Source organism: Diadema setosum, chromosome 18 (assembly GCF_964275005.1).
Source record: "Diadema setosum chromosome 18, eeDiaSeto1, whole genome shotgun sequence".
Lineage (NCBI taxonomy): Eukaryota > Metazoa > Echinodermata > Echinoidea > Diadematoida > Diadematidae > Diadema > Diadema setosum.
This window is the reverse complement of record NC_092702.1, coordinates 20901764-20925505: the sequence shown is the minus strand read 5'-3', so window position 1 is coordinate 20925505 and position 23742 is coordinate 20901764. Positions and strand designations below refer to the sequence as shown.

Below are 23742 nucleotides of genomic sequence, written 5' to 3'. Positions count from 1 at the left end.
AGATAATACACTTTGCATAGTGATGAATGTCATTATTGAAAAGGATTTTTTATCAGTTAAAAAAAACAACAATTGAAAAATAAACGTAATGCGGTATAGGCCCATATGAGCAGGATTGTGATCTTTATTTTGGTGAAAAAAAAAAAAAAAATCATCACAGTGTCTTGATCCTGAAATTGATGTAAAGATTTTCTTTTATACAATTTGTTTTCATTGATGAAGAATGAAATATTATTAAAAAAAAAAGTTTTATAACAAAAAAAAAAAAAAAAAAAAAGATAGCACGCTGCTGTGCTACTGCCTTCCTGTGCTGTGAGTGTGTGTGTGAAGCAGAGATTATGCACATAGTGTGCAGCAGTGCTCAAGTCAAGAGATGATGTTTTGAGAGCGCTAGCGAGATAGATGCAAAGAGGTTCCTCTCACGATCGGTACGATCATTAGGACGATGCGATTGCGAGGATCAAGGATTTGGTTGTGTCAAAATGGCTGTGGTCAACATTAGCGGAAGTGTGTGGAGCTCGTTGCACTACGACAACAGTTGTTGCGATGGTGATCAGGTAAATATGTTAATCTTATCCACATCCATTGGCCGTCATTCTTAGTGTTTGGGATGAATGAAACAAAGGTATGCAGTAGTGTAGAAAGTGCGAGTAGTTCTAGTTCTAGATGTATGCTACTGAAGTCGAAAGGTGGGGCAGTCATTGATCGGTCCCATATATTGCAGTTTATGTTGGGAGCAACCCAATGTGGCCAGTGCCGTGAAAATGCAGTTCTGTACAGCAACAGCAGGGCTGTGTGTAGCCCGACATATTTTGACCAGACGCTGTAGTGTTAGTGTACGCTGTGCGAATACAGCATCTGACACTGACAGTCGAGGCATGCAGCTTCAAAGTGGGGAACCTCAACACAACTAATTTTACAAAACTTCTGAAAATTCATAAGTTTCTTCTAAAAACAGTAGGGTAAGGGCACCAGTATTCGGTCAGCCCCCGATATTCGGTCACTTATCACTAGTCACCAGCCAGTAAGTTCAACTGTCACAACACACGCAAATCACATTAATTCACACACTTGCACTCTCATTCACAACAGGAAACTCCCTTAGCCCCCTCCAAAAATCCATCCAAAATCCCATCCAAAATCCCAAATTTTACCGTCAAAAGTGCAGAATCGGCGCTACTTTCCAAAAGCGCGCGCGGATAAGGCCCAGTTTTAAGAGTACGGGTCGCCGAAAAAGCGCTAAAAATCGAGAAATATGCCGTTCTCTCGCGGGATTTTTCGCCTATCGCAAGCTTGGAGTGTAATGGTATCCTCAAAAACGCAAAAGAAAAACAAAATTTCCGTACGTGCCGATACAGTGTCCCAATGTACAAGGGTTGAATGCAAGTGCCGAGGCCCCAGTATTCGGTCACCAACAGTCGCCGCAACGTCCCCGATGCAATTTTGCGCCAACAAGGTAGCGCGCGCGCATTTTTCAGCTGCTTTGAACACGCATTGACTTTGAACGCGCACATCGCATGACCGAATACTGGTGCCGCTGACCGTATACTGGGGAATTTTCAAGGTGAAATATTTCGGGATTTTGTGCAATTCTGTGAGATATTTAACAAAATGAAAGTTGAGATTAAAGAAATTTGATATATTTCACATACATTGCTGTAGATATGATGTATGTATGTATTATTTTAGTTTGAAAAATATTGTAAAAAAGCTTAAGTGACCAAATACTGGGGATGTTACCCTATGCTTTCAAGACCGAAAGATCGGTCTGTATCTGGTCGTCCGGGAAATGTTCCGCGAAGACTGCGTCTGGCTTCACGGATCCCCTCCTTACACAGACTAAAGTCAATGATGCTGGCTCCTGTGTGGATGCGCTGCCAGCGGTCGCACACAGATCAAATGTTACGATAAACTGAATTTCAGACAGCTTTTTTACATTCAAACAAGTTTGACATGTCATGTGACACATTAATATGCAGCAATATTTGGGGTGAATTTCTTACATTGTGCAATCGAAATACAGTAACTAGGTTATAACGCAGAAATTTTATCCATATCGCAACATCGCCATTCGCTAGATGCAAGTCGCCATTTTGAATCTGTTTAAGCCAATCACATGCGAGGTACGTGTTTTTATAAAAAAAACACGTAGAAACTACCTCGCATGTGATTGGCTATTAATACACGGATTCATATATTGAAGAGCTGTTATGATCGTATCGACGGGCTGGTACAATTGTAGTTGCATCTTTATTCATGAAAATTCTACCAAAATGTTGGATTATTCATTAATCTGGTGAGTGTAGTGCATTCTTGAAATTTTGATTTTGCTATACAAGCTTAAATTTGCCGACCTAGGGCCGTGAATTAGACGCAATCGAGAAGGGTGAGGTACCTCACCCAATTTTCCATAGAGACACTGGTTAAGACCATCCACACAGCGATGTGTACTACCAACTTCCGTCTGTCTACTGAGGAGAGCAATAATGTCAAAAAAATAAAAGACTCCTCCGGACAGACGAATCTTTCTGTCTAGTTAAATGCATGCTTGTTGTATTACAGAAGCATTGTTCGCAACACCGGGTCCATAGAGAGCCCTCGCCATAAGTCCGTGGAACAAAAAAAATGACAATTTCTGACGCAATTCCTGACCATCGGGGTTCATCGTTGCAGAATTCAAAATGGCGCCGTGACCTCTGTGAATTATGCGCATGCGTGACTGGAAGTACTCCAAAGCGAGCGCGGTGTGTGCGTTGAGAACAAAGAGGTTCTATATGTAATAGAGTGTGCACTCGCATATATATAGAAGCGGGGCCAATTGAACGACCCGCCGCCATTAGCAAAGAGGTCGACTACCAGAAGCCTGAACCCGGAAGTGCCTATAGTAATGATGGGGTTGGGTTGGAAAAATCATTCTAATTTTAAGGAAAATCAATATTTGTCCTTATGCCTCCGGATTTCATAAGAGAGATACATTCTCAACACAGTATACATGTTTTGATGAAAAAAGGACTTGCTCTAATGTGTCAAATATGTGCCTTACATGAAGCCAAAATTGCCAAACAGGCATTCATGCATTCATACTACATAAAAAGATTGCAGAAAGGTACAGTGTAATACTCTTTGGTATGGGAGCTTGAATGCAAAATTGCATTCCAAATTTACATTTAAAGCGTGTGTACAGTTCTGGACAGGGTGAGGATTTAGCTTTTAACGTTTTGCGAGATATTCAGAAACCCCTCTATGAGATGTCAAAGAGCATGCAATTCTAAGGGGTATCAAAAGTTTATTTGCTGAAAATTGGTTTTGAAATGTCTGAGATATCCAAAAACAAGGTGAAACAAAGAGATCCTAATAAAGGTGGGGCATGTCGCCTTTTATTATTATCACTTTTGGGGATATCTCAGCCATTTGAAAACCAATTTTCATCAAATAAACGTTGAATCCTTCAAAAGATCACATGCTCTTTCATATTTCATAAAAGGTCTCTCATTATCTCACTTAGGAATGTTCAAAACATGAATCCCCACCTCAACCACTACTGTACAGCCCCTTTAACCCGTTGAGGACGAGTCCCGAGTATACTCGGGCAGGTGTCTATGGGAAATGCGTGTTGTAGCAAAATCAGTCCGTCCCAACGGGTTAACGGTGCATAGACCCGGTAGTGTAGAGGGCGCTGTTGATGATACTGCCGATTACCGTTAGCATTGAAAAGAAGATTGCCAAAGTTGAGCTGTCATCAAGAGCAGAGATGCCAAGTTCAAAAAACTTTTATGAGTGAGATTTTTATGACTCGGCGTCTCGGCGTTCGCGCGCATGCGCACGCCAACGAGGAGGGTGCCCCGCTCCCATGGTAGGGAGCTTTTTTAAATTACATGTATTAGCTCTTAATGATGCGATCTGGTGTATACTTAAGTGACTATTTTTTACTAATTTTGAAAGGCAAAAGGGAAATATACCTTCAATTGCAACTTTCATTTTAATCCTTTGAGCTATGCTCCTTATTTTTGGCCCAAATTGCAGACTTCTCCAGATGCGTGAGAAAAATGGGTGCCATGCGTGAGATCGTGAGACAGACCCTAAATGCTTGAGTCTCACGCAGAATGCGTGAGACTTGGTAGCTCTGCAAGAGTAAAGCGCGTAGGTGTTGCTAAGTAATGTTGCCTATTGTAGTTGTCTTCTCTGCACATCACGCAGTCTGTAGTAATGCCAGGGTGCGTGCTACAGATGTGCTTCTTATTATGACATCACAAAAGAAGTTTGCTGAAGCTGTCATCCCCCTCAGCCGAATCATGAGCCGAACTGTGATCAGACCACTGACTACAGTGGATCAGACTTGTTCGGACTCGGGGAAGTGGGCCACAGCGTATAAGCACCAAAGAGGAGTCGATAGCATAGGTCTCTATAGGAAACTTGCGCTGTGCGCCCGCGTACGCATTTTGACTAAAACACCGGGACCATGTACCTTTAACAAAGTATTGCCAGCCTGAAAACTGGCAAGACAAGAGTCCCTTTGTTACTCATTACATCAATACACCACTGGTCACAAAAGGAAGAAATAATTAGTACGGTATGTAATGATTATGATGATGATGATGATGATGATAATAATAATAATGATAATAACAATAATAATAATGATAATAATGATAATAATAATAATAATAATAATAAAGATAATAATAATAAACCTAAGATAATAAATAATAAACCTTCAAACAACACATAATAATAATGATAATTAATATAGTAATGATAATGATGATTAATGATAATAGTGGCCTCTTATAAAGCACTGAAGTGGACTAATTCTAGACTGTACATGAAGATGTCATGCTACTCCAAGCTCTATCATTCAAAGTAAATTAAGATTGTAATGTGCAGCCAGTGGGTACTCTGGAACCTCTGAGAGACCAAGGGTGCGTTCAAGCGCTCTCCTAAAGCGAACTGTACCGTACCGTACCCGTGTCAGAGGAGCGCTTGAACGCTCCGAAAGTGTACCGTACTGTACTGTACCAAGCCAAAAGTGGACCACTTCCCGATGCGCTCCAAAAGTGTACCATAACGTACCAAAAGTTCGCTGTAAAGAATGCGCGTATCATGCGCATACGTCACAATGCAAAGACATTTTCTTTGTTCGGGACAGTAGTGTATTAAAGTAGTTCAAGCGCCAGGTGAATGACATTCTTGCTACAAAAATGTGTGACCTTTACTAAAGATAACTCATGAGGTACGCTTTCTCGAGAGAGCGCTCGAACGCTTCAAATCTGGCACAGTTCGGTACGGTACGCTTTGGTTCAGTTCGCTTTGGTTCGCTTTAGAGCGCTCGAACGCACCCCAAGTATAGTTAAACCATTGTATTGTGATGGAGGAAGTATATTCTTTGTGGCATGACTATGATATTCTATTTCTTGCTCTTAAAGTGACATTTGTGCTTGCCAAATGCAAGTATTGACTTATTATTGATGGTAGCTCTATATCTGATCTCAGTATTAAAGAAGAACTCCTTCCATGTGCAGATTTATTGTATTAAGTTGTAAACTTTAAAAAAGAAATACCGTAGTCATACGGTATGTAAGTCAGAGTACAATGTACATGTGTGTATTGCAGTCCTGAGCAACTTCATTTTTACCACATTCTTTGCATTCTAGCAATGCAGACGTGCGTGTGAATGTGAAGACAAAACAATACTTTTCAAATTCATGAAATTACATTGATGTAGGGCAATTTGTCAATCAGTTGCAATAAAAACAATACTTTATTTCTAGATTTTGTTCTATCCAAAATACAGTATGTAGCAGGATATTTTATGGGTGTACATCATATGTTTCAGGAATTGTGACTCATAAAGACAAGTCTATGAGTTGTTTGATTCACCAACTGGGAACCTCAGTGATAGAATGAGCAAGAAGTATCATCCCTTTGTCAAGAGACAATTTAGTGATTTCCCACCTTGCAGATTGCAAAGGTCTGAAGCAGGAATTCCTCTATGTCTTGTCATTGTATGTAAATGCTCTGGGTGATTCTCTTCAGGAATTGTAATTACTAGTAAGGCCAAAAAAAAAAAAAATCGTTGTATTGGCGTAACCCGCTCAACCCTAAAAAAAAACCCGACCCTGAACTTTTCAAAAAGAAAAAAGAAAAAAGGAAATACATCGTATACATCGATACGGGTTTGCGAATTATCAAAAACAACAACAACAACAGCTGGTGTCGGAAAATGGCCGCGAAAACTGGAACACGCATGTGGTCTCCTATGGGTTCGAGTGGGGGGCCAGGGTGTTTTTCCATGTCCAAAATATGATTCTCTTTTAATATTTATTGCTTTTAAACCGATGATATAACAAACTTTGGATGCAACAGACCCTCTCTATCGAATTGGGTTAACCTGTTAAATATGAGTTTTACACGTAAAATACAGGTAGCAAAAAAAAAAAAAAAAAAAGCATCCGCCCGCCCGACCCTATTTGAAAATCTCATGTTACGCCAATACAACATTTTTTTTTTTACCTAACCTAGATGGTAAACTCATGACATATTTGTTGTTGTTGGGTTTTGTTTTGTTTTTTTTTCTCTCTCTCTCCTCTTTTTACCGGGGATACTAGATGTAGAGAACCCCTATCATTTGAGAGATATTAGCGTTTTAGCATTGTCTGAGTAAAATTTGCCAATGCCATACTAATTGAGGTTACTTGCATTCATTTGTTTTGTTTTTTTCTAAATCAAGACTTCAATATTCTTTATTGAAACAGGAAGGTTTCTTGATCGGGGAGGTCATCTACAGGGAGACAACCAATATCAGCGACTCCCAGATAACAAGAAAGACAGAGGAAGTTGACATAAGTAAGTTGCAGTTGTAAGTTGTGATTTGTGGCTTTGGATTTGGAACCAGGCTTCTCCAGGGAGCCATTTGGCAATAGTGCTACTTGAATCCCCCCCCCCCAAAAAAAAAGTATTTGTTTTCTTTAGTACAATGTGTGATTTACACAATATACCCTACATTAGTCAACATCACATAAGTCGACAAATCATGCAAATCAACACAATGAAAAAATCTCAGTTTCTTTCTAAGTTTCGTATAATGGATAATGAGCTAATTTTTATGTACATCTGTAGGGTCTGCAGTCAGGATAATATCTATCAGTAGTGATCAGAAATGTGTTGTAAGCTCAAATATCATTTGAAAGAGAAAAGCTGAGATTATAAATCTTTTGCATTGTTATTATTTCTATTTCAGTTATTTTTAGATGTATACTGGATGATGTTACATTTATGACTGTCTTGGCGCATATTGTGTGTATGAGTATGCATGCGTACATTGCGCATGTGTGTAGTTGATCAATGTGATTTTTGTAGCCCATTGAGCATAGCCATGATATACTTAAAGGGGATGGCTAGTAACTGATCAGTGGGAATCAGTGGGAATGCTGGGGGATGATTGTTCCAATCCGTGTGGGTTACATTTAAAGGCACATAGTCCCGGTAGTGTAGAGGGCACTGTTGATGATACTGCCGATCACCGTAAGCATTGATACAAAGATTACCGAAGTTGAGCTGTCATCAAGAGTAAAGTGCGTAGGTGTTGCTAAGTAACGTTGCCTTCGTTGTCTTCTCTGCGCATCGCGCAGTCTGTAGTAATGCCAGGGTGCGTGCATACAATGTATGTGCTTGTTATTGTGACATCACAAAAGAAGTTTGCTAAAGCTGTCATCTCCCTCAGCCGAATCATGAGCCGAACTGTGATCGGACCACTGACTACAGTGAATCGTACTTCTTCGGACTTGGGGAAGTGGGCCACAGCATAAGCGCTAAAGAGGAGTCGATAGCGTAGGTCTCTATAGGAAACTTGCGCCATTCGCCTGTGTCCGCATTTACTAAAACACCGGGACCATGTACCTTTGAGAGTACATTATACATATCTATTGTTGTGTGAAAATTATTTGCTTCAGAATGGTCTCATATTCAAGTAATGTTTCCAGGTTAGCATGCCTGTACAGTGACGGGGCATTAAACTGCACATTACTTGAATATGCGACTGTTCTGAAGCAAATGATTTTCACACAACAATAGATATAGACAATTGTAATGTACTCTTAAACGAATCCCACAAGAATTGGAACAATCATCCCCCAGCATTCCCACTGATTCCCACTGATCAGTTACTAGCCATCCCCTGTAACATAAGATGGTTTAACCACCAATTCATTTCAATTTTGCTTCCTTTGATAGATGTAACCTCCCATTGTCCCTGCAGAGGACCTTTCAGGTATGAAAAGCTCAGTCACCTTTTCTATCAGATTATTTGTTGATGTATATAGTAATGCTAAATGTTGCACATCAAGTACAATGTAGAGATACTCCAAAAAACAAATAACAAGTGTAAACACTAAAACTGAAAGATAATTGCTGTATACTAATTGATCAATGCTGTTCAATATTTTTGATATCATAAGAACTCAACTGAGAAAAAGAACATATGGAAAGAACCAAAAAAGGACCAAAAAAACAAAAAAAGAGGTGGGGATAAATTGCTGTCAATTTGTTTTTCTGCACTCGTGTATGTGTATACATGCGTGCAATTGTAATTGAGGAATATCAACGCTGTGTGATAAATTTTGTGAAAATTATAATTTTTGCCATTAATAGCTATTATGTGTGTTGTTTAAGATGACAAAGGATGAACAAGTTCTTCCTTTTGAGTGTGCCCTTTAAATTTCGTTTTGTTGGAGATCATGATACTGAAACTGGATGGACTGTTCAGAAACCTGTAAGGATTGAAAGTGATTAACTCATTTAGCAAACTTTGTGATTGATTGAAATGACATACAATAGTAAAGCTGCATTATAACGTTCTTGTATTGCAGTGTGGAATCTCACAGTTGTGGTAATGGCAGTTTGGAAATCACAGGAACTATTGCATTGCTGCCCTTTATTTGCTGGAACAGTCACAGCGTAAATTCTTACATTGTATGTTGTTCTTCTTTTGTACAGTTTTTACGATGGCAAGGGTTACATTGATCAAGGAAAAGTAATGGCTCTTCTCAAATCAAACTTTAAGGTAAATGTGGCAAGCTTCTTTCACTTCTTTCACACTCTGTAAAACTGTTTGAACTGTTCTTTTGAACCTGCATCCACACCAGTGCTGTGTTCAGTAGATATTAATTGCACTCATCCAGGTTACCAGGCCCCACATACATTTGTATTGGACATTGTATTTCGGTATTAAAAAAGGTCTCGTGGGACAACACTGAGACACGTTGCTGTATGCAAAATATGAAATGCTATGTGAAATTCTCCCTAAATGTGGAGGGATGTGACTTTGTGATTTAACTTGAATGATGGTGCAATATTCTTCATAAGTCTGCACTCATTGTTTGAGCTTGATTTACCTAGTAAGAAGAAAAAAAAAATCAATAAAACAAGCAGTGAAATTTCCACAAATGTCATACCAAAATTATGATTTAAAAAAAAAAGACTTTAACATAAGATTCTATGTTTTCCATGATAAAAAAGTTATACTAGGAAATGATGTCACAACCTCACAGCTGTCTTATTGGTTTGTACACAAACATACAGGCTGTATGAGGATACTCTGTTTGTCTGTAATTCAACATTTTACATGTTTACATTCCTGTCCCCATTTCAAAATCATCATTGCTAAACATCCCCCAAAGACTTTTATTTCAGAATTACATGTAAATTATTGTGAAGATATCTATAGTCATAAGTGAATTAGAGGCTTGTGAGGTTATGGTATTGTCCCTCGTCTAATTTGTATAATGTTATATTTGTGTCTGATATCACTGTCAAAAAAAAAAGTGTTAAGCAGCACTATGATTGTTTCTGTACAGTATGTTTAAAGGAAGGGCATTGATACCATTAAGTTTTAACCTTGATCTAAAGACTTGTCTGCCCTTGAAATGTGGTAATGCTAGAAATTGTATTCGATATGCATGTAGTTGTTCCTAATATTACTTCAGGGCTGGTGGAGCTAACAAGCTAACAAGCAAAAAAAAAAACAAAAAAACCGAAGGGTCATCAGCTCATCTTTCTCTTTCCACTTCCGGGTTTCTTCAGCTGATAAGCAAAAAAAAAAACAACAAAAAATCCGGGGTATCCCTCTGTATGGTGCAAAAAAAGTGGGGGCCCCCCAAGTCCCCCCAGCCCCCCCCCCCCCCTCGGTTCCGAAGGCCATGTACTTGCCCCATTGCCTCAGACAACTGCTTTGTTAAACAGTATAATGTTGTGCAATAGAGGAGAAAGTGGGCCTTTAAAGTTTCTTTGAATGTACAGATACTATAATGATGGTCACTCAGTTGGTTTTGTCGTGCTCAGGAAGAGAGAGAACAATTTGGTTTTGCTCTCAAATGTAATGCTGGGAGACACCATATCTTTGAAGATAAAAGTACTGTACCATACATGGGTTCCTCTTTCATATGCAAATACTTGTCTTTTTTTTTTCCAACATCAATGTGCAGAATGTGGTGGGTTTTTACCGTTTTCGGCGCAACACATTGCTACAGCCATCCCTTCGAGAAATGGTGCTGTATAAGCGGCTCCTGGCCAGACTCCGTGATGGCGTGCAGCCCGAGACATTTCTCCTGGGCATTTTCTCATGCAGCAGCAGCTGGAATCTTGCCACTCACACTTACCCCTACCAGTTCTTTACCTACGGATTTACGTGAGTTGTACAAGAGTAGGAGAGCATTTGTCACAGGGTATGAGAAAACCATTTGGGGCAGCGTATCAAAGAGTTGTACTGCCTGTAATCTCCTCATTAGGGTAGAGATAGTCAGATAATATTTCCTTTCTGATGACCCTTTGCCAATCTGTGGCATGCTTTCTCTTTCCTGTCGTTTAAAGTGCACATCCTTTTCTGTTATTATTCTCGACCAGCACTCAATTGCCCATGTTTAATACCAATCAACAGCACACATGTGTTTGATGATAGACATATCATATACTTGGCCATGCTTTTATGTTAAATGTTAATTGAACATGTCTCTGATTTTCTTGAGAAATTATGCTATATTTGATGGCTTTGTAGTTTTTCTCATTATAGAAATTTACATTTAAACTGCTAAAATCCTAGTTTCATATTTTCAATCACTTGATCTCTAGTCAATGAACAAAAAATCATACCTCTAATGATAAATAAGTGAATGCATAGTTATTGACTTATCCCCTAGCTCATCACCTTTAAGTACTTGTATCAGTATCATTACCATAATCATCATGGTCATCATCATCATAATCATCATCATCATCATCATCATCATCATCATCATCATCATCATCATCATCATCATCATCATCATCATCTCTGTCGTGATCATTTCATCATCTGTTCACTATCAAGGCATATCTGTGAGCCAGGCTGCCTCAATTATCCCTCCTGCCAGGTTCATGTTTGTATTCACTGTCATCATTTCAAAAATCCCCTTTTCGCATGCAGTGGGTTCCAGGCGAGAAAAGTGTGCATCGTTAACCTTGGTGACACGGCTGAATCAGAGTACAAACTTGCCACAGTCCAGTCAGCGATATCATCTGGTAGTACGTGCTTCCAGCAGATCCTGCACAGCTATGGGTGAGATTTCAGTCAGTGAACAGGTTTGCTAAAAGTTAGCCCCCTCAGCTGCATTGTGATGTGACTAATCTTGCTTGATACCTTTTAAATAATGAACCATGTACACCTTTCACAATGCCCAAGCTCTTTTAAATAGATCGACAAAGTTCATAGTTACCTCCGCCAATAGGTGAAACCTACATCTGGCAGAGGTTATGTTTTCGGTTCTGTGAGTTTGTCTGTCTGTTTGTTTGTGTATAAGATAACTTGAGAACGAATGAACAAATTTTTACCAAACTTGTGTTCATAATGAAGTTAGAAAATAAAAATAAATTTTGGGGTCATAAGGTCAAAGGTCATAGGGACCATAAAAGGACATGAAATGAGCTTACTCTCCTAGTAACTCAAGAACAGATGATTTAATTTACACCAAACCTGCAGGATGTGTTTAAAGTGAAGTAAGAAAGAACCAGTCTAATTTGGGAGTTATGAGATCAAATTTCAAAGGTCATAGGGGTCATAAAATAAGATTAACCCGTTGAGGACGAGTCCCGAGTATACTTGGGCAAGCGTCTATGGGAAATGCGTGTCGTAGCAAAATCAAACCGTCCTCAACGGGTTAAAGATAATAAAAAGTTTTGGTACCTCAAAAATTTCCTTGTCTTAGTTTGTGTTTCAGGTTAAAGTACCTTTCATATAACTAACACTGTGAGACTTACTCGCCCCGAAGTGCTCTCATGTCTTAGTAATCATGCAATTAACTGCGACCAGCAGCCCCATACGCATAGCGACCAGCAGTCCCATACGCATAGCGTAATCGGGCTTCGCATTGTAGTATTCAGGATCATGACAGATTTAGTATCGCGGGATAAATGTTAACTTAAAATCCCAAAAATTCTTCAATTTGAAGACTTACCAATTAAGGTGGAGTATTGAAAACAGGCTTCGGGCAACGTTTGGTTCTGCCTATAGTCCCTTTCTGTTCGAATTGATGACTGAATGTGACTCGGCCGAGAGGACCTTGGGAGAGCTACATACACCATGTACACTGAATACTACAGCCAGTGCATGCGAACACATCACATGCGCACAAATTTCAAATCCCATATCAACGGATAAGATGTTTTTGTGCGCATGCGCTGGCCGTAGTAGTCAGTGTATGCATCGGTCCATGGTGTATGTAGCTCTCCCAAGGTCCTCTCGACCGAGTCACATTCAGTCATCAATTCGAAAAGAAAGGGACTATTGGCAGAACCAAACGTTGTTCGAAGCCTGTTTTCAATACTTCAACTTAATTGGTAAGTCTTCAAATCGAAGAAATTTTGGGATTTTAAATTGACATTTACCCGCGATACTAATTCTGTCATGATCCTGAATGTTACAATGCGAAGCCCCATTACGCTATGCATATGGGGCTGCTGGTCGCAGTTAGCTATGCGTACAATGGGCTGCACGCTGCTGGTCGCAGTCAGTGGTTTCGTACAATATTTATCGACGCTGTACGGCGACGGCTCTGGTACGAAACCATTATTGCATGATTACTAAGACATGACAGCACTTTGGGGCGAGTAATTCTCACAGACAACGTACTTTAATGTGAAACACAAACCAAGACAAGGAAATTCAGGGAAACTTTTGAGGTACCAAAACTTTTTATTATCTTTAAGCTCCCAATAACTCAAGATCGCATGAGCAACTTTGCACCCAACTTGCTGGGTGTGTTCATAATGAGGTAAGAAAGAAACAATTTGATTCGGGATTATGAGGTCAAAGGTCAAAGGTTGTAAAGGACATGAAATAATCTTAATTTCCCAATAACTCATCAATGGATCAGATTTTTACCAAATATATTGTGTAGATGTCTGTTTACCTCTACGTGTATGTTTGTGTTGAAGATACTTCCTACGGAAGGGTGATATCTTATTCATGGCTGCTCGGTGGAGGTCTGCTCTCTCGGAGTGCTCTTTTTAATATGTGACCCTGCATCACAAAACCAACAAAAAGTCGCCAGACATGGATTTTTAGATAAGGACAGATTCTGAAAGAGCAGACTCTAAGCTTCAACATGATGTATGTATAACTCAATTCAAATGGACTGTCCTTACCTATCTAAATATTGGAAAGAAAGTCCACACTCTGGAAAAGTGTGAAAGGAGAAAAGAGGCTCTCTGAAGTACAGGGTCTGTTCAAGCACCTAATCTTTACTAAGCAGTGCTAGCTGTGTGATGAATGGGACAAAAAAAAAAGGATGTAAACCATCGGAGCAACAACAATGAGGGGGTTATCAGATTAAGCTGAAATTTAGCATACTCTATTAACGCATTCTGTCCATCATTAACCCGTTGAGGACGAGTCCCGAGTATACTCGGGCAGATGTCTATGGGAAATGCGTGTTGTAGCAAAATCAGTCCGTCCTCAACGGGTTAATGCCAACTTTCAAAGCAGTAGCATCATCCTTTCAAAAGTTATTAGAGTTGAAAGTGAATAGCATGCAAAGGATTTTCAAGACAATGAAAAGGGGCCTCTATAGCATACCTGATCACACTATTCTCTACGAAAAAAAAAAGGTTGTATAAAACTGCTGCAAACAGCAAACTTAGGGATAATGTAGAAGAAGAACAGCTTTTTTAGAAAAGATGAAAAACTCAAGATTGACTTGGTTAACCCATTTCACCTTTTTCGAATCCTCACATAAAATCAAGGGGTGCGACTTTTTGTTCGTTCTGTAATGCACAGTAACATATTGTAGTTGCTTTAATGTCATGCATGTATTAACCTTACAACAAGTTAAATCAATTACTTTGGCTTACTTTCCTCCCCAATTTTTCTATACCTTCTTTGTTTTAACTTGTTTGTTATTACTGGTTCAAATTCAACATGCATATTTTCAGAGAAAGTTGTGTCATCTACTGATGCATAAGTAGGGCTGTGAGGTAAGTGGGTTCTACAAATCCATCGCAGTACAGTGATTGTGGTGAAATATTAGCACTCCGTCATTTCATAACATATGCATTGTTGCTATTGCTAACACATGAGGATGCTACCAACCATACCATGCCCAGAATTTAACTTTGTCAACTTGCAATTTTGTCCTTTTGTCCCTTTGTATGTCCATCTGTCGATCACTTAGCTCAAAACTTGGAGGCCAAGATGCAACGCTGTCAGGAGTCCAGGCAATAAAAAGTCTCAGCACCGACATCCACAATAAGTTACAAGTAAGAATTGTCATCATCTTTTGCAAATTACTCCACTCTGGATACAGATTTATCAATCTTCTTGATTTCGTCTCAGCACACACATCCCACAGTGACCTCTCTGAATTTGAAGCAAGTAACTGAATTACACTGTATGCACAGGTCTGCCATTTTGTTCAGGTATCACTTGGTTGGTGGGTTGTAACTTTTTCGATGATGAACTAGAATTGTCTTGATACGAAAAGGATCATCATGTAGGAGAGTCTAGGTCATAGGCAATATCAAGTTAGGACAATAAAGATACACTGTATGATTTCTATGCATGTGGAATGTCAATTTCAAATATATGTGCAGAAATTTACACAGCCAAATTGAGTTTTGTGGGAGGCTTGTAATATATTTCCACCTTATATTATTTTTCTGGGTTCACGAGAGAAACAAGCAAAACAAACCTATCATTCATGAAAATATGTGATGACTAAAGCTGTCTAATTACCTAGTGCTTATTTCCAGAAGTATCACCGTATGTCACCTAGGAGTATAGTATATCTAAGGATCAAACAAATGCTTGTTACATTCCTGCGATCTTTATATGTAAGTAGTAAAGTGAAAGAAAAAAGCGACTGAAATTTTGTGACATTGTGTCTTTGAAGGAGGTGAAGCAGAAGGTGTGCGACACTGAAGGACGGTTACGAGACGTCAGCCAGGAGGTGTTTGAGCTGAGGAGGAGAGCACAGCGCCAGAGGCACGAGAGGATGGCCAGGCAGAAGATGGCCGGACAGGTACTCAATACGAACAACAATGCAGGTCAGTGGTAAACGATGGGAAACGCTGATGCCTGGTTTATAGTATCTCAGTACCACCTTTAAAGGCATAATTTACCACTTGCAGATGAAACAAAAACCCAGCATTTGTGTTCTTAAATGTGAGTAAGGGATAGAAACAACCCCTGTAAAAATTTGATCGGTAAAATCGATGTTAAGTATTGTTAAATATACATAATGTGAACAATAGTTATAATAAAAATGTTTCCAGACTAAACCGTCTACAGTTACGGTTTATTGAGAAAAATACAGATATATCTTTTATATATTTTATGCTTAATCGTGAAAATTGTATATGATAAGATGTTTTTGTGATACAACATGTTGTTGCTAGTGGTGTTTGTAATCATGCTTTTGATGGTGATTTAATAATAATGATGACAGTGATTAGGATATTGGAAGTGTTGATTGCATTCACGGTAGTAGTGATGGTATTGGTGATTGTGATTATGATAATGATGAATTTGAAAGTTATGGTGACAATGATTATAGTAGTAAAAAAAAAAAATAAAAAGAAACGTTGCCATCAAAGAATGATCATCGATAGATCCTTATGAAACATGCAGTTTGATAACAATAACACTTTGCTCAACTGGATGTACGTGTCATCGCAGAGTAAATGGTTTCAAGGCTTTTCCCGGTCCTTTTTTGTAGCTGTGAAGCATGCAATCACTATTGCCAAGTGATTTTACTGCAACTTGACAGTACTGACATTAAATTTTACCAAAAAGGGTGATTGTCTGCCCATCATGCAAAGCTCAGAGTAAAATCCTACTCCATGAATTGTACTCTGATGAAAACTTCAAATGGACTGAAGACTAGAAGTTTGATTATTAAGTTTTGGCATAACATGGCAAAGGCATTGATTGTTCAACTCTTATACCATCAGGTGTTCATGAAAAAGTGATTTTTGTCATCATCCATCATGTATGCAGACTCCTGTTTCCAGTGCCCTTATTCATTATTATACATGACCAAAGTCTTGGTTATAATCTCCATGCTTAAAATGTGGTTAACTATCATAAGTGTTTTATTACACAATTAAAATCTAATTCTAATTTTGATAGAGGATGCCATAAACCTACTTTAATACCCACTTTCCCAGGACAGCTAAAACTTACTGCTTAGCTGGTAAAATAGATGAGCATAAAATTATGCATGTTTCAATTATGGCATGCCTGCCCAAATGCTCATAGTGGTAAATTGGAGAAATATCTTTTGTCAAGCCTTGTACTACCCTTGACTCTTTATTAGGAAGGACCAAAATGTGATGTGTTTAATAGTATTAAAGATTGCTGTCATTGTGTAAATTCAGAATTTGGTCAGAGTCCTCTAAGTGAAGCTTATCTCGGACTCTGTATACTCTCCCCTCCTCAATCCAGGTCTCCGTAATATGCAACCGCCCACATCCACCGGGAGCATTACTTCATTGGAAAGTGCCATGGAAACTCATTCTGCCATTTGTTCAAATGCACCCTCGAGAGAAGCTGGTACTGCATCACCGCAACCCGTTACCCATACCCAACACCAGCAGCCCAGTGCAGCTCCCCAGACCAGTCAATATCACAATGCAGCTGCACCATCGTCGCTAAAGCAGGACCTCGTGGAGCAGGCGGCGAAGAAGGCGGCCGAAGCGAAGCCCACGGATCCGTTTGCGGGGCTCCTTATGGACATGAAGCAGAGTATCACAAAGAGCAGGTCATCGAGCCTCAACTCACAACAGGCCGAGAGCGCCTCGCAGCAGGGGAGCGTGAATGGCGCGGAGAGGCGGACGGTAGACTCTCAAGGAGCAGGCCCTTCCCCCTCCAGCCAGGATGGGTCTCAAGGACACTCTAAAGCTGGCAGTGGTAGTGGTATAGATGATGATGAGACGCAGATTGATGGAGATGCAATGTCATACACTGCTACGCTGTCTCCAACCTTCTAAAGGAAAGAAGTTCTTACTATTTTTTTTTTTAGGTCAGATATAACCTGGTAGTTACATATTGAACTACAAATAACAACAGCCAACTGTCATAATATTTATGTATATGTGTTTATTTATATAGATATGTATGTGACCCCAAACCACCAAAGTCTTATTGAGCTGCCAAACAATGACTTAAAGTAGTTCAAATTTCTTTTCTTTTTTTTCAAAGTTCTGCGGATTCTAAGCTCTCTCATGATGTATAATTTATTTCACATTATTTCCTAAGACTTGCCACAGAAGCAGAAAAAAAGCCCGTCGTTGTGTGAACACAAAACCTGGAAAAGACCGACACTGAAGTTTAGATGCATTTAATTCATATCTAGGAGATTGACCAGTTAAAAACATGATGTCAGTCAATCCACCAAGAGACCTCATCAAATTCAAAGAGTACTGGATTTCGAAACATTCATACACTGTGGAATTCTGCCTAAAGAGGAAGGTGGAATATCAAACTTATATCTGATATAACAACATCAAAGTCCTTGTTTTTCAGCCATATCGCTGTATTTTGTAGTATGTGTAATGTTGCCAGGGATAATGTGGTCGTGGGTCACGTACATGTCTGCAGTTCCATCCACCCATGAGGTTGTGAATTTCCCTACATCAATTTAGCAAATTGTTACGTCCAAATGCTCTTCAATTTTGACAAGACAGACTCTACAGTCGCGTGTAAAACATGACTGTTTTGCAGCTGGTAAGTGGAGTGCAGGGCCAATATGGAGGAACATACCCAGGTGCGGCTGGGGATTAGTTGAGTTTTAGCTGCTATGCAGTTCATTATGACGTCCTGGTGCGTGGCAGGGCCTTGGATGCAGGCCCTATTTCAGACACCTGTGGGCCTTCTGTAGGCACCGCACTTGCTCACGGACAGATGGACTTCTACACTCAGTTGCCAATTGAACACATTTACCGCCTTTTGTGCCAATCATTAGGTAATGGCAGGATGGTAATCATGTAGAGAGAACCCCAAGCTATGCATGAAGAAATGATTGCTGATCAATTAACGTTTAGATGCAGATGATACTGATGTTTTAAGAAAAAAAGAAATATTCACAGAGAAATATGAGATAGCAGGATGCTGCGGAAAAATTGAATTTCAAATGGCTGCATGTACACTTGTAGTGTAGTAATTATAAGCAGCTACATCAGCACAGACAGTACAACAATCTTATGAACTACATAATTCTATTGTACTTCCGCTTGTTTTAATGTGCCATAGTAGGTCGTGATAATGATAAAGTCCACCCCTTAGTGTCATTAACATAGTGCTTGGCCTTTGTTCCAAATCTGTCAAATTTATTTTCCAAGTAGCAGTGCACATCTCTTTCATTGCATGTGGTGAACAGTGAAAAGTCAGTGAGAAAAACATAAATCAAGGGTTTTATTGAATGCGTTATAGAAATTCTCCTCTCACAAGTTTAGAGATGATGTGTTCCTAAAACTCATTGTGTATCACTTAATACCAAAATTATAATGACAATTTGGTCATGCAGAAAGGGATCTACAAAGGAGGGGGAGGGGTTGCTGTTTGAAGACATACAAATAAACAAACAAACAGAACAAACAAACAAACAAATGCTGGAGACCTATACAAAGCATATGCAAGCAGTACATGACTTTAATATTACTAGTTCAAGACAAGTCCATGTGGTATTACTTTCCCGGAACAGTTCAGCAACTTTGCAACTATATTCTGTATGTTCTCTGTACTGTGTGGCATTCTGTATGATGGGCTCATGCTCAATTTTGGTTTGTAATGACTAGGAGGCAGTATCATGAACACGGTGCATGCAAACTGTCATGTATGTATGTTCTCTGCAACATTCTGTATGATGGGCTCATGTTCGATTTAGGGATTGCGATGACTGTGAGTCAATGTCAGGAACAAGTATGCAAACTGTCGTGAATGGACAGTTTGGAGAAACAAGGATGATGCGCCATGGGCCGTGCATCTTGCTACTCGTAATGACATTATGCAGACCTCAAAACCATTTTGAATTTGGTGGAAAGAATCTGAATTTGGATCATTCCCTGTTTTTGCTCCAAAAGGATTTTCCTATTAAAACAATATGATATTGTGATATTTAAGTACAATTGTACACACTCCTGTGGAAACTGCTTTTTCTTCCCTACTTTTGAGCCAAATCATCCCCATTTTTTCAGTCAGAAATATTGGTAGGTCTGCATTATGATGTGTAGAGCATATCATTACTGTTGAAAGAAAACAAACAAACAAAATAAAAAGCCTGCCATATTTATATTTGGTAGTTTGGTGACATGTGCATGTGTGTCTAGTGCATGCAAGAAATGAAGCCCTTTTTATAGTTTAATGCACTATTACTGACAAACAGGTGTCATACAATCATACAATACGGCATGTTAAAGGCATAATTTACCATTTACAGATGAAACAAAACACCAGCATTAGTGCTTTAAAATAGTTTTAAAATGTGAGTTGTGGATACAAACAACCGCTGTAAAATTTTGAATCCGTATAATCGTTAAGTATTGTTGATATACAAAATGTGAACAGTAGTTACTGTATAATAAAAATGTTTCCAGACTAAACCGTCTACAGTTTCAGTTTATTGAGAAAAATACTGATATCTCCTTATATTTTAGGCTTTATTATGAAATTTTTATATGGTATGATGTTTTGTGGTACAACAGACCAACGCATATGCATCAAATGTGATATCTTGAACATCTGTAAATTTATTACCGGTATGCTTCTGTTTCCAGTGGTCATTGAGTTTATACTTGAAGGTGTTAAGTTTATAAACTGATGTTGCCTCAACGGTATCAGCGCAAAGACTATTCCAGGAAGTCACTGCGCTACAGCTGAAAGTGTTTAACCTCTTACTAGTGCGACACCATCCCTTATACACCTTAAACCTATATAACTGCGTAGCATGATCATTGATAACATCTGGATCAGAATCTTCCATATCATGCAAAATTTAAATACTTGAATGATATCTGCCCAATCATGTCGATACTTGAGGGATGGAATTTCCAAAGACTCGAGTCTCTCAGAATATGACAGCGACCCAAGTCTAGATACCAGCTTGATGACTGTCCTCTGTTACTAGTTGTGTAAATGGTATTTAAAAGAATGAGTAAGGTTAGAAAGCTGGTATCATGAATTTTCACTTTTTCTCTAGTTGCCTGAGAGAGAATTATGATTTATTTGTCCTGTAATGCAACTCAAAAGTCTAAAACGTTGGTACATATGGGCTCGACTGATACAAACTATACAGGTCTCTTTCATGTCATGGCTATAATATCCGAGTTTTTGGGGGTTTATTTGTTTGTTTGTCTGTTGTTGTTTTTGTGTGTGTGTGTGTGTGTGTTTGTGTGTGTGTGTGTGTTTCAACATAATCATATTTGTACACAAATCTTTTTCTGCATGCATATCCAGTGGACATGTCTACAAACTCACCTTTAATTTTCAGGCTGCTGCATATTTGACATGAACATAATTATGCTGATAAACCACCGACTCTCAGTGTGTGTGGCTTAATGTGTTGCGCCCTCTGTAGTCCAAAATACATTGTATGTATTGATGTAGAAACCTATGGGCGTCTGTTTCAAACAGTTATCATAATGAAATGTTATAAAAGTGAGGATCCTGATATAAGGTAATTGTCACGATTTTTAGGTCGTCCCTGTGTGTAGGTTCTCCTGTATTACAAAGTTAAAGTGAAAAAAAAAACAAACAATGCTGCAGAACTGTAATGAAACAAGCTCACAGTGAAGATGTGTCTGAGTTGAACAGGGTATGTGAAATACTGGTCTGAATGCTGTTCATCATTTTACACAAAAACTCCACTTCTTTTAAACCTTTCACTTAACTATTGCCTATGGTAAATGGGTGCAGTGTGTCATGGTTATCTATGGAGAAATGGTACAGAATACCAAAGTGTAATGTCATAGCCATTCATCGCCATGGAAACTGGTTCTAAACAACCTCACCTGGCCTGGACTGTCAACCCCATTGTTGTTGACCATGTTTGCACCTGGTTATAGCAAAAGAGTGTGCACCTGGTTATAACAAAAGAGTGTGCATCTGGCTATAACAAAAGAATGTGCACCTGGCTATAAAAAAATAAAAAAAGATAAAAATGTGCACCTGGCTATAACAAAAGACTGTTACATCATCACTTTGATACTCTATCTTTGGAGGAAAGGGCAAGTACATGTATTGTTCGCCAGGTGATGTCTCAACGTACTGGGCAGGAGTAGAGCTCAATGCCATGAGGTGTTCTCCTTGCTGTGATCATGACATAGCAGCAAAACTTCAACCTGTTTCTTGTTACATGTATTTGAAAAGGTATTTCAGTAGGTCCTCTACGAAATAAACCTGTTGCAATGATATTTGCACAAATAAATTCCAAATGTAGGAGTAGACCAAATTTTGTATTACTGTGTCAATCAAACACAGAAGGCCATAATACATTGAGTATGTTCATGTCTTGGAAAATATGACTTGTGTCTGCTGCTTGTTTCTTACAGACTTACTGAAACACAATGCCTTTTGCTGCATAATTACATAAACATTTTTGAGACAGTACTTCTGTTTAAGCAGGATTGCAGGCACTAATCATGTGTCCATTGTATTTCCATTTTTTTTTGTATGTTTGCTCTTTCTTTTGGACTTTGTTTTGTTTTGAATGAGGATATTGAAATACAGAGTGAAAAGAGTACTGTTAAAACTTTTTAATTGATTTTTTTTTGTTATATTTATTCACACGGAGTAAAATCTACCTGCATTAAATTCATAGTGCACCATGCAAATCGGGCCTTTCACTGTGGGAAATGACTCCGAAATTCCCCAGCTTCCAGCAGTTTCAGTGAGCACATGATTTCATTGTGAGCTTTATTTGCCCTGCGACAAAGTATAATCCTTGATAGAGTAACAGATAATGGTTAAAATAATTTCATATAAATGATGTTGTTATATCCACCATTATAATAAGCAAACTGTCCTGGAGATTATTGCGGGAGTTTCTTATTTCACTGTATTTTTTTGTTGTCTGCTTGTTTGTTTGTTTGTTTGTTTGTTTGTTTGTTTGTTTGTCTGTTTTATGATTCCTGCATTCCATTCAACAAGATCAAACTAGGTAGGCCCTAAGCATGACAAAGTCGCTTATCAGTTCTATATATTTATTTTGTATTTATTTATCTTTTTATTTCATTGTCAGAATTTTTGAAGTTTCCACATGGGCAGGTCTGCTTGAGATCAGACATTTCAAATTCACAGAGTTAGTTTGACCCTTTCTTTGCCATTGAGTTAAAATGTGCACAGATTTCACACACATACCTATGGACAAGAAATAAATTTGGTGTAGAGGGTTAAATCAAATCCATGACTGAAATCTAGGGTCACATTAGGAAAATATAGATGACTTTATAAGCTAAAAATTGTTAGGCTGAAGACAAAGATTGTGTTGCTTTTTCTTTTCTGCAACCTCTAAACATTTCAGGAGTGCAGGAAATGTTTTCCCTAAAGCCCCTGAATTAATGAGTGCATTACAGCTTTTCCTACATTTTAGGTCGTGTTAGACACCCTCACATCATGCATAGTGTATCAATAAACTATAGCACATTACCTATGCAACAGCTCGTAGAGGGCACTAGTGCATGGACCCACAGCAGTTTCACCCATGTAATACGATAATTTTGATGCTTGTGCATCTGCAATGCAAGTAGGTGCCTACCAAACGTCCAATGAAACCGATTCATAGATTGTGTCAAAACAAGCAGAAAATACAATTGATAAGGTTTGTCATCAAAATGTAGTAACGTGATTAAAGTTACAAACTGCGTAAAATCTTACAGCAATGTTGTTTGTTTTCTTTTGTTTTGTTTTGTTTTGTCACGGAAGTGCCTTGTACGGAATTCTGTTTCCGTTACCCGAAATTCAGCATTCTTGTATTATCTGCATTAGGGCCTTAAAATGAAGAAAGGGGGGGGGGGTGTTCATTGATCATTTGGTGAGTGGCTCTTAAATTGAAGTTACTTTCGTATCTGTGCAGTCGAAATAGCCAGAACTATGCCACAGTATTACTATTGGACAGTGCAACATAGTACACTTAGTAAATGTGTAAAGTTTTTGTGACTATATGTCCACGAGCAAAATATTGCGTCCACCCATGTACTGTAGCTATACCTATTAGGCCTACTCAT

The 23742-nt window shown here is 38.8% G+C and overlaps 1 protein-coding gene across 1 annotated transcript; it reads left to right on the top strand.

The window, feature by feature from the left end:
• The first annotated feature begins 476 nt into the window (after positions 1-476).
• LOC140241529 (BRISC complex subunit Abraxas 2-like) lies at positions 477-20846 on the top strand. Its single transcript, XM_072321264.1, has 9 exons — positions 477-557; positions 6753-6843; positions 8230-8266; positions 8992-9058; positions 10479-10681; positions 11456-11587; positions 14697-14781; positions 15414-15567; positions 16967-20846. Exons 1-9 carry the CDS (start codon positions 483-485, stop codon positions 17509-17511), a joined length of 1389 nt encoding a protein of 462 aa, XP_072177365.1. The 5' UTR covers positions 477-482; the 3' UTR covers positions 17512-20846.
• The last annotated feature ends 2896 nt before the right edge of the window (positions 20847-23742 follow it).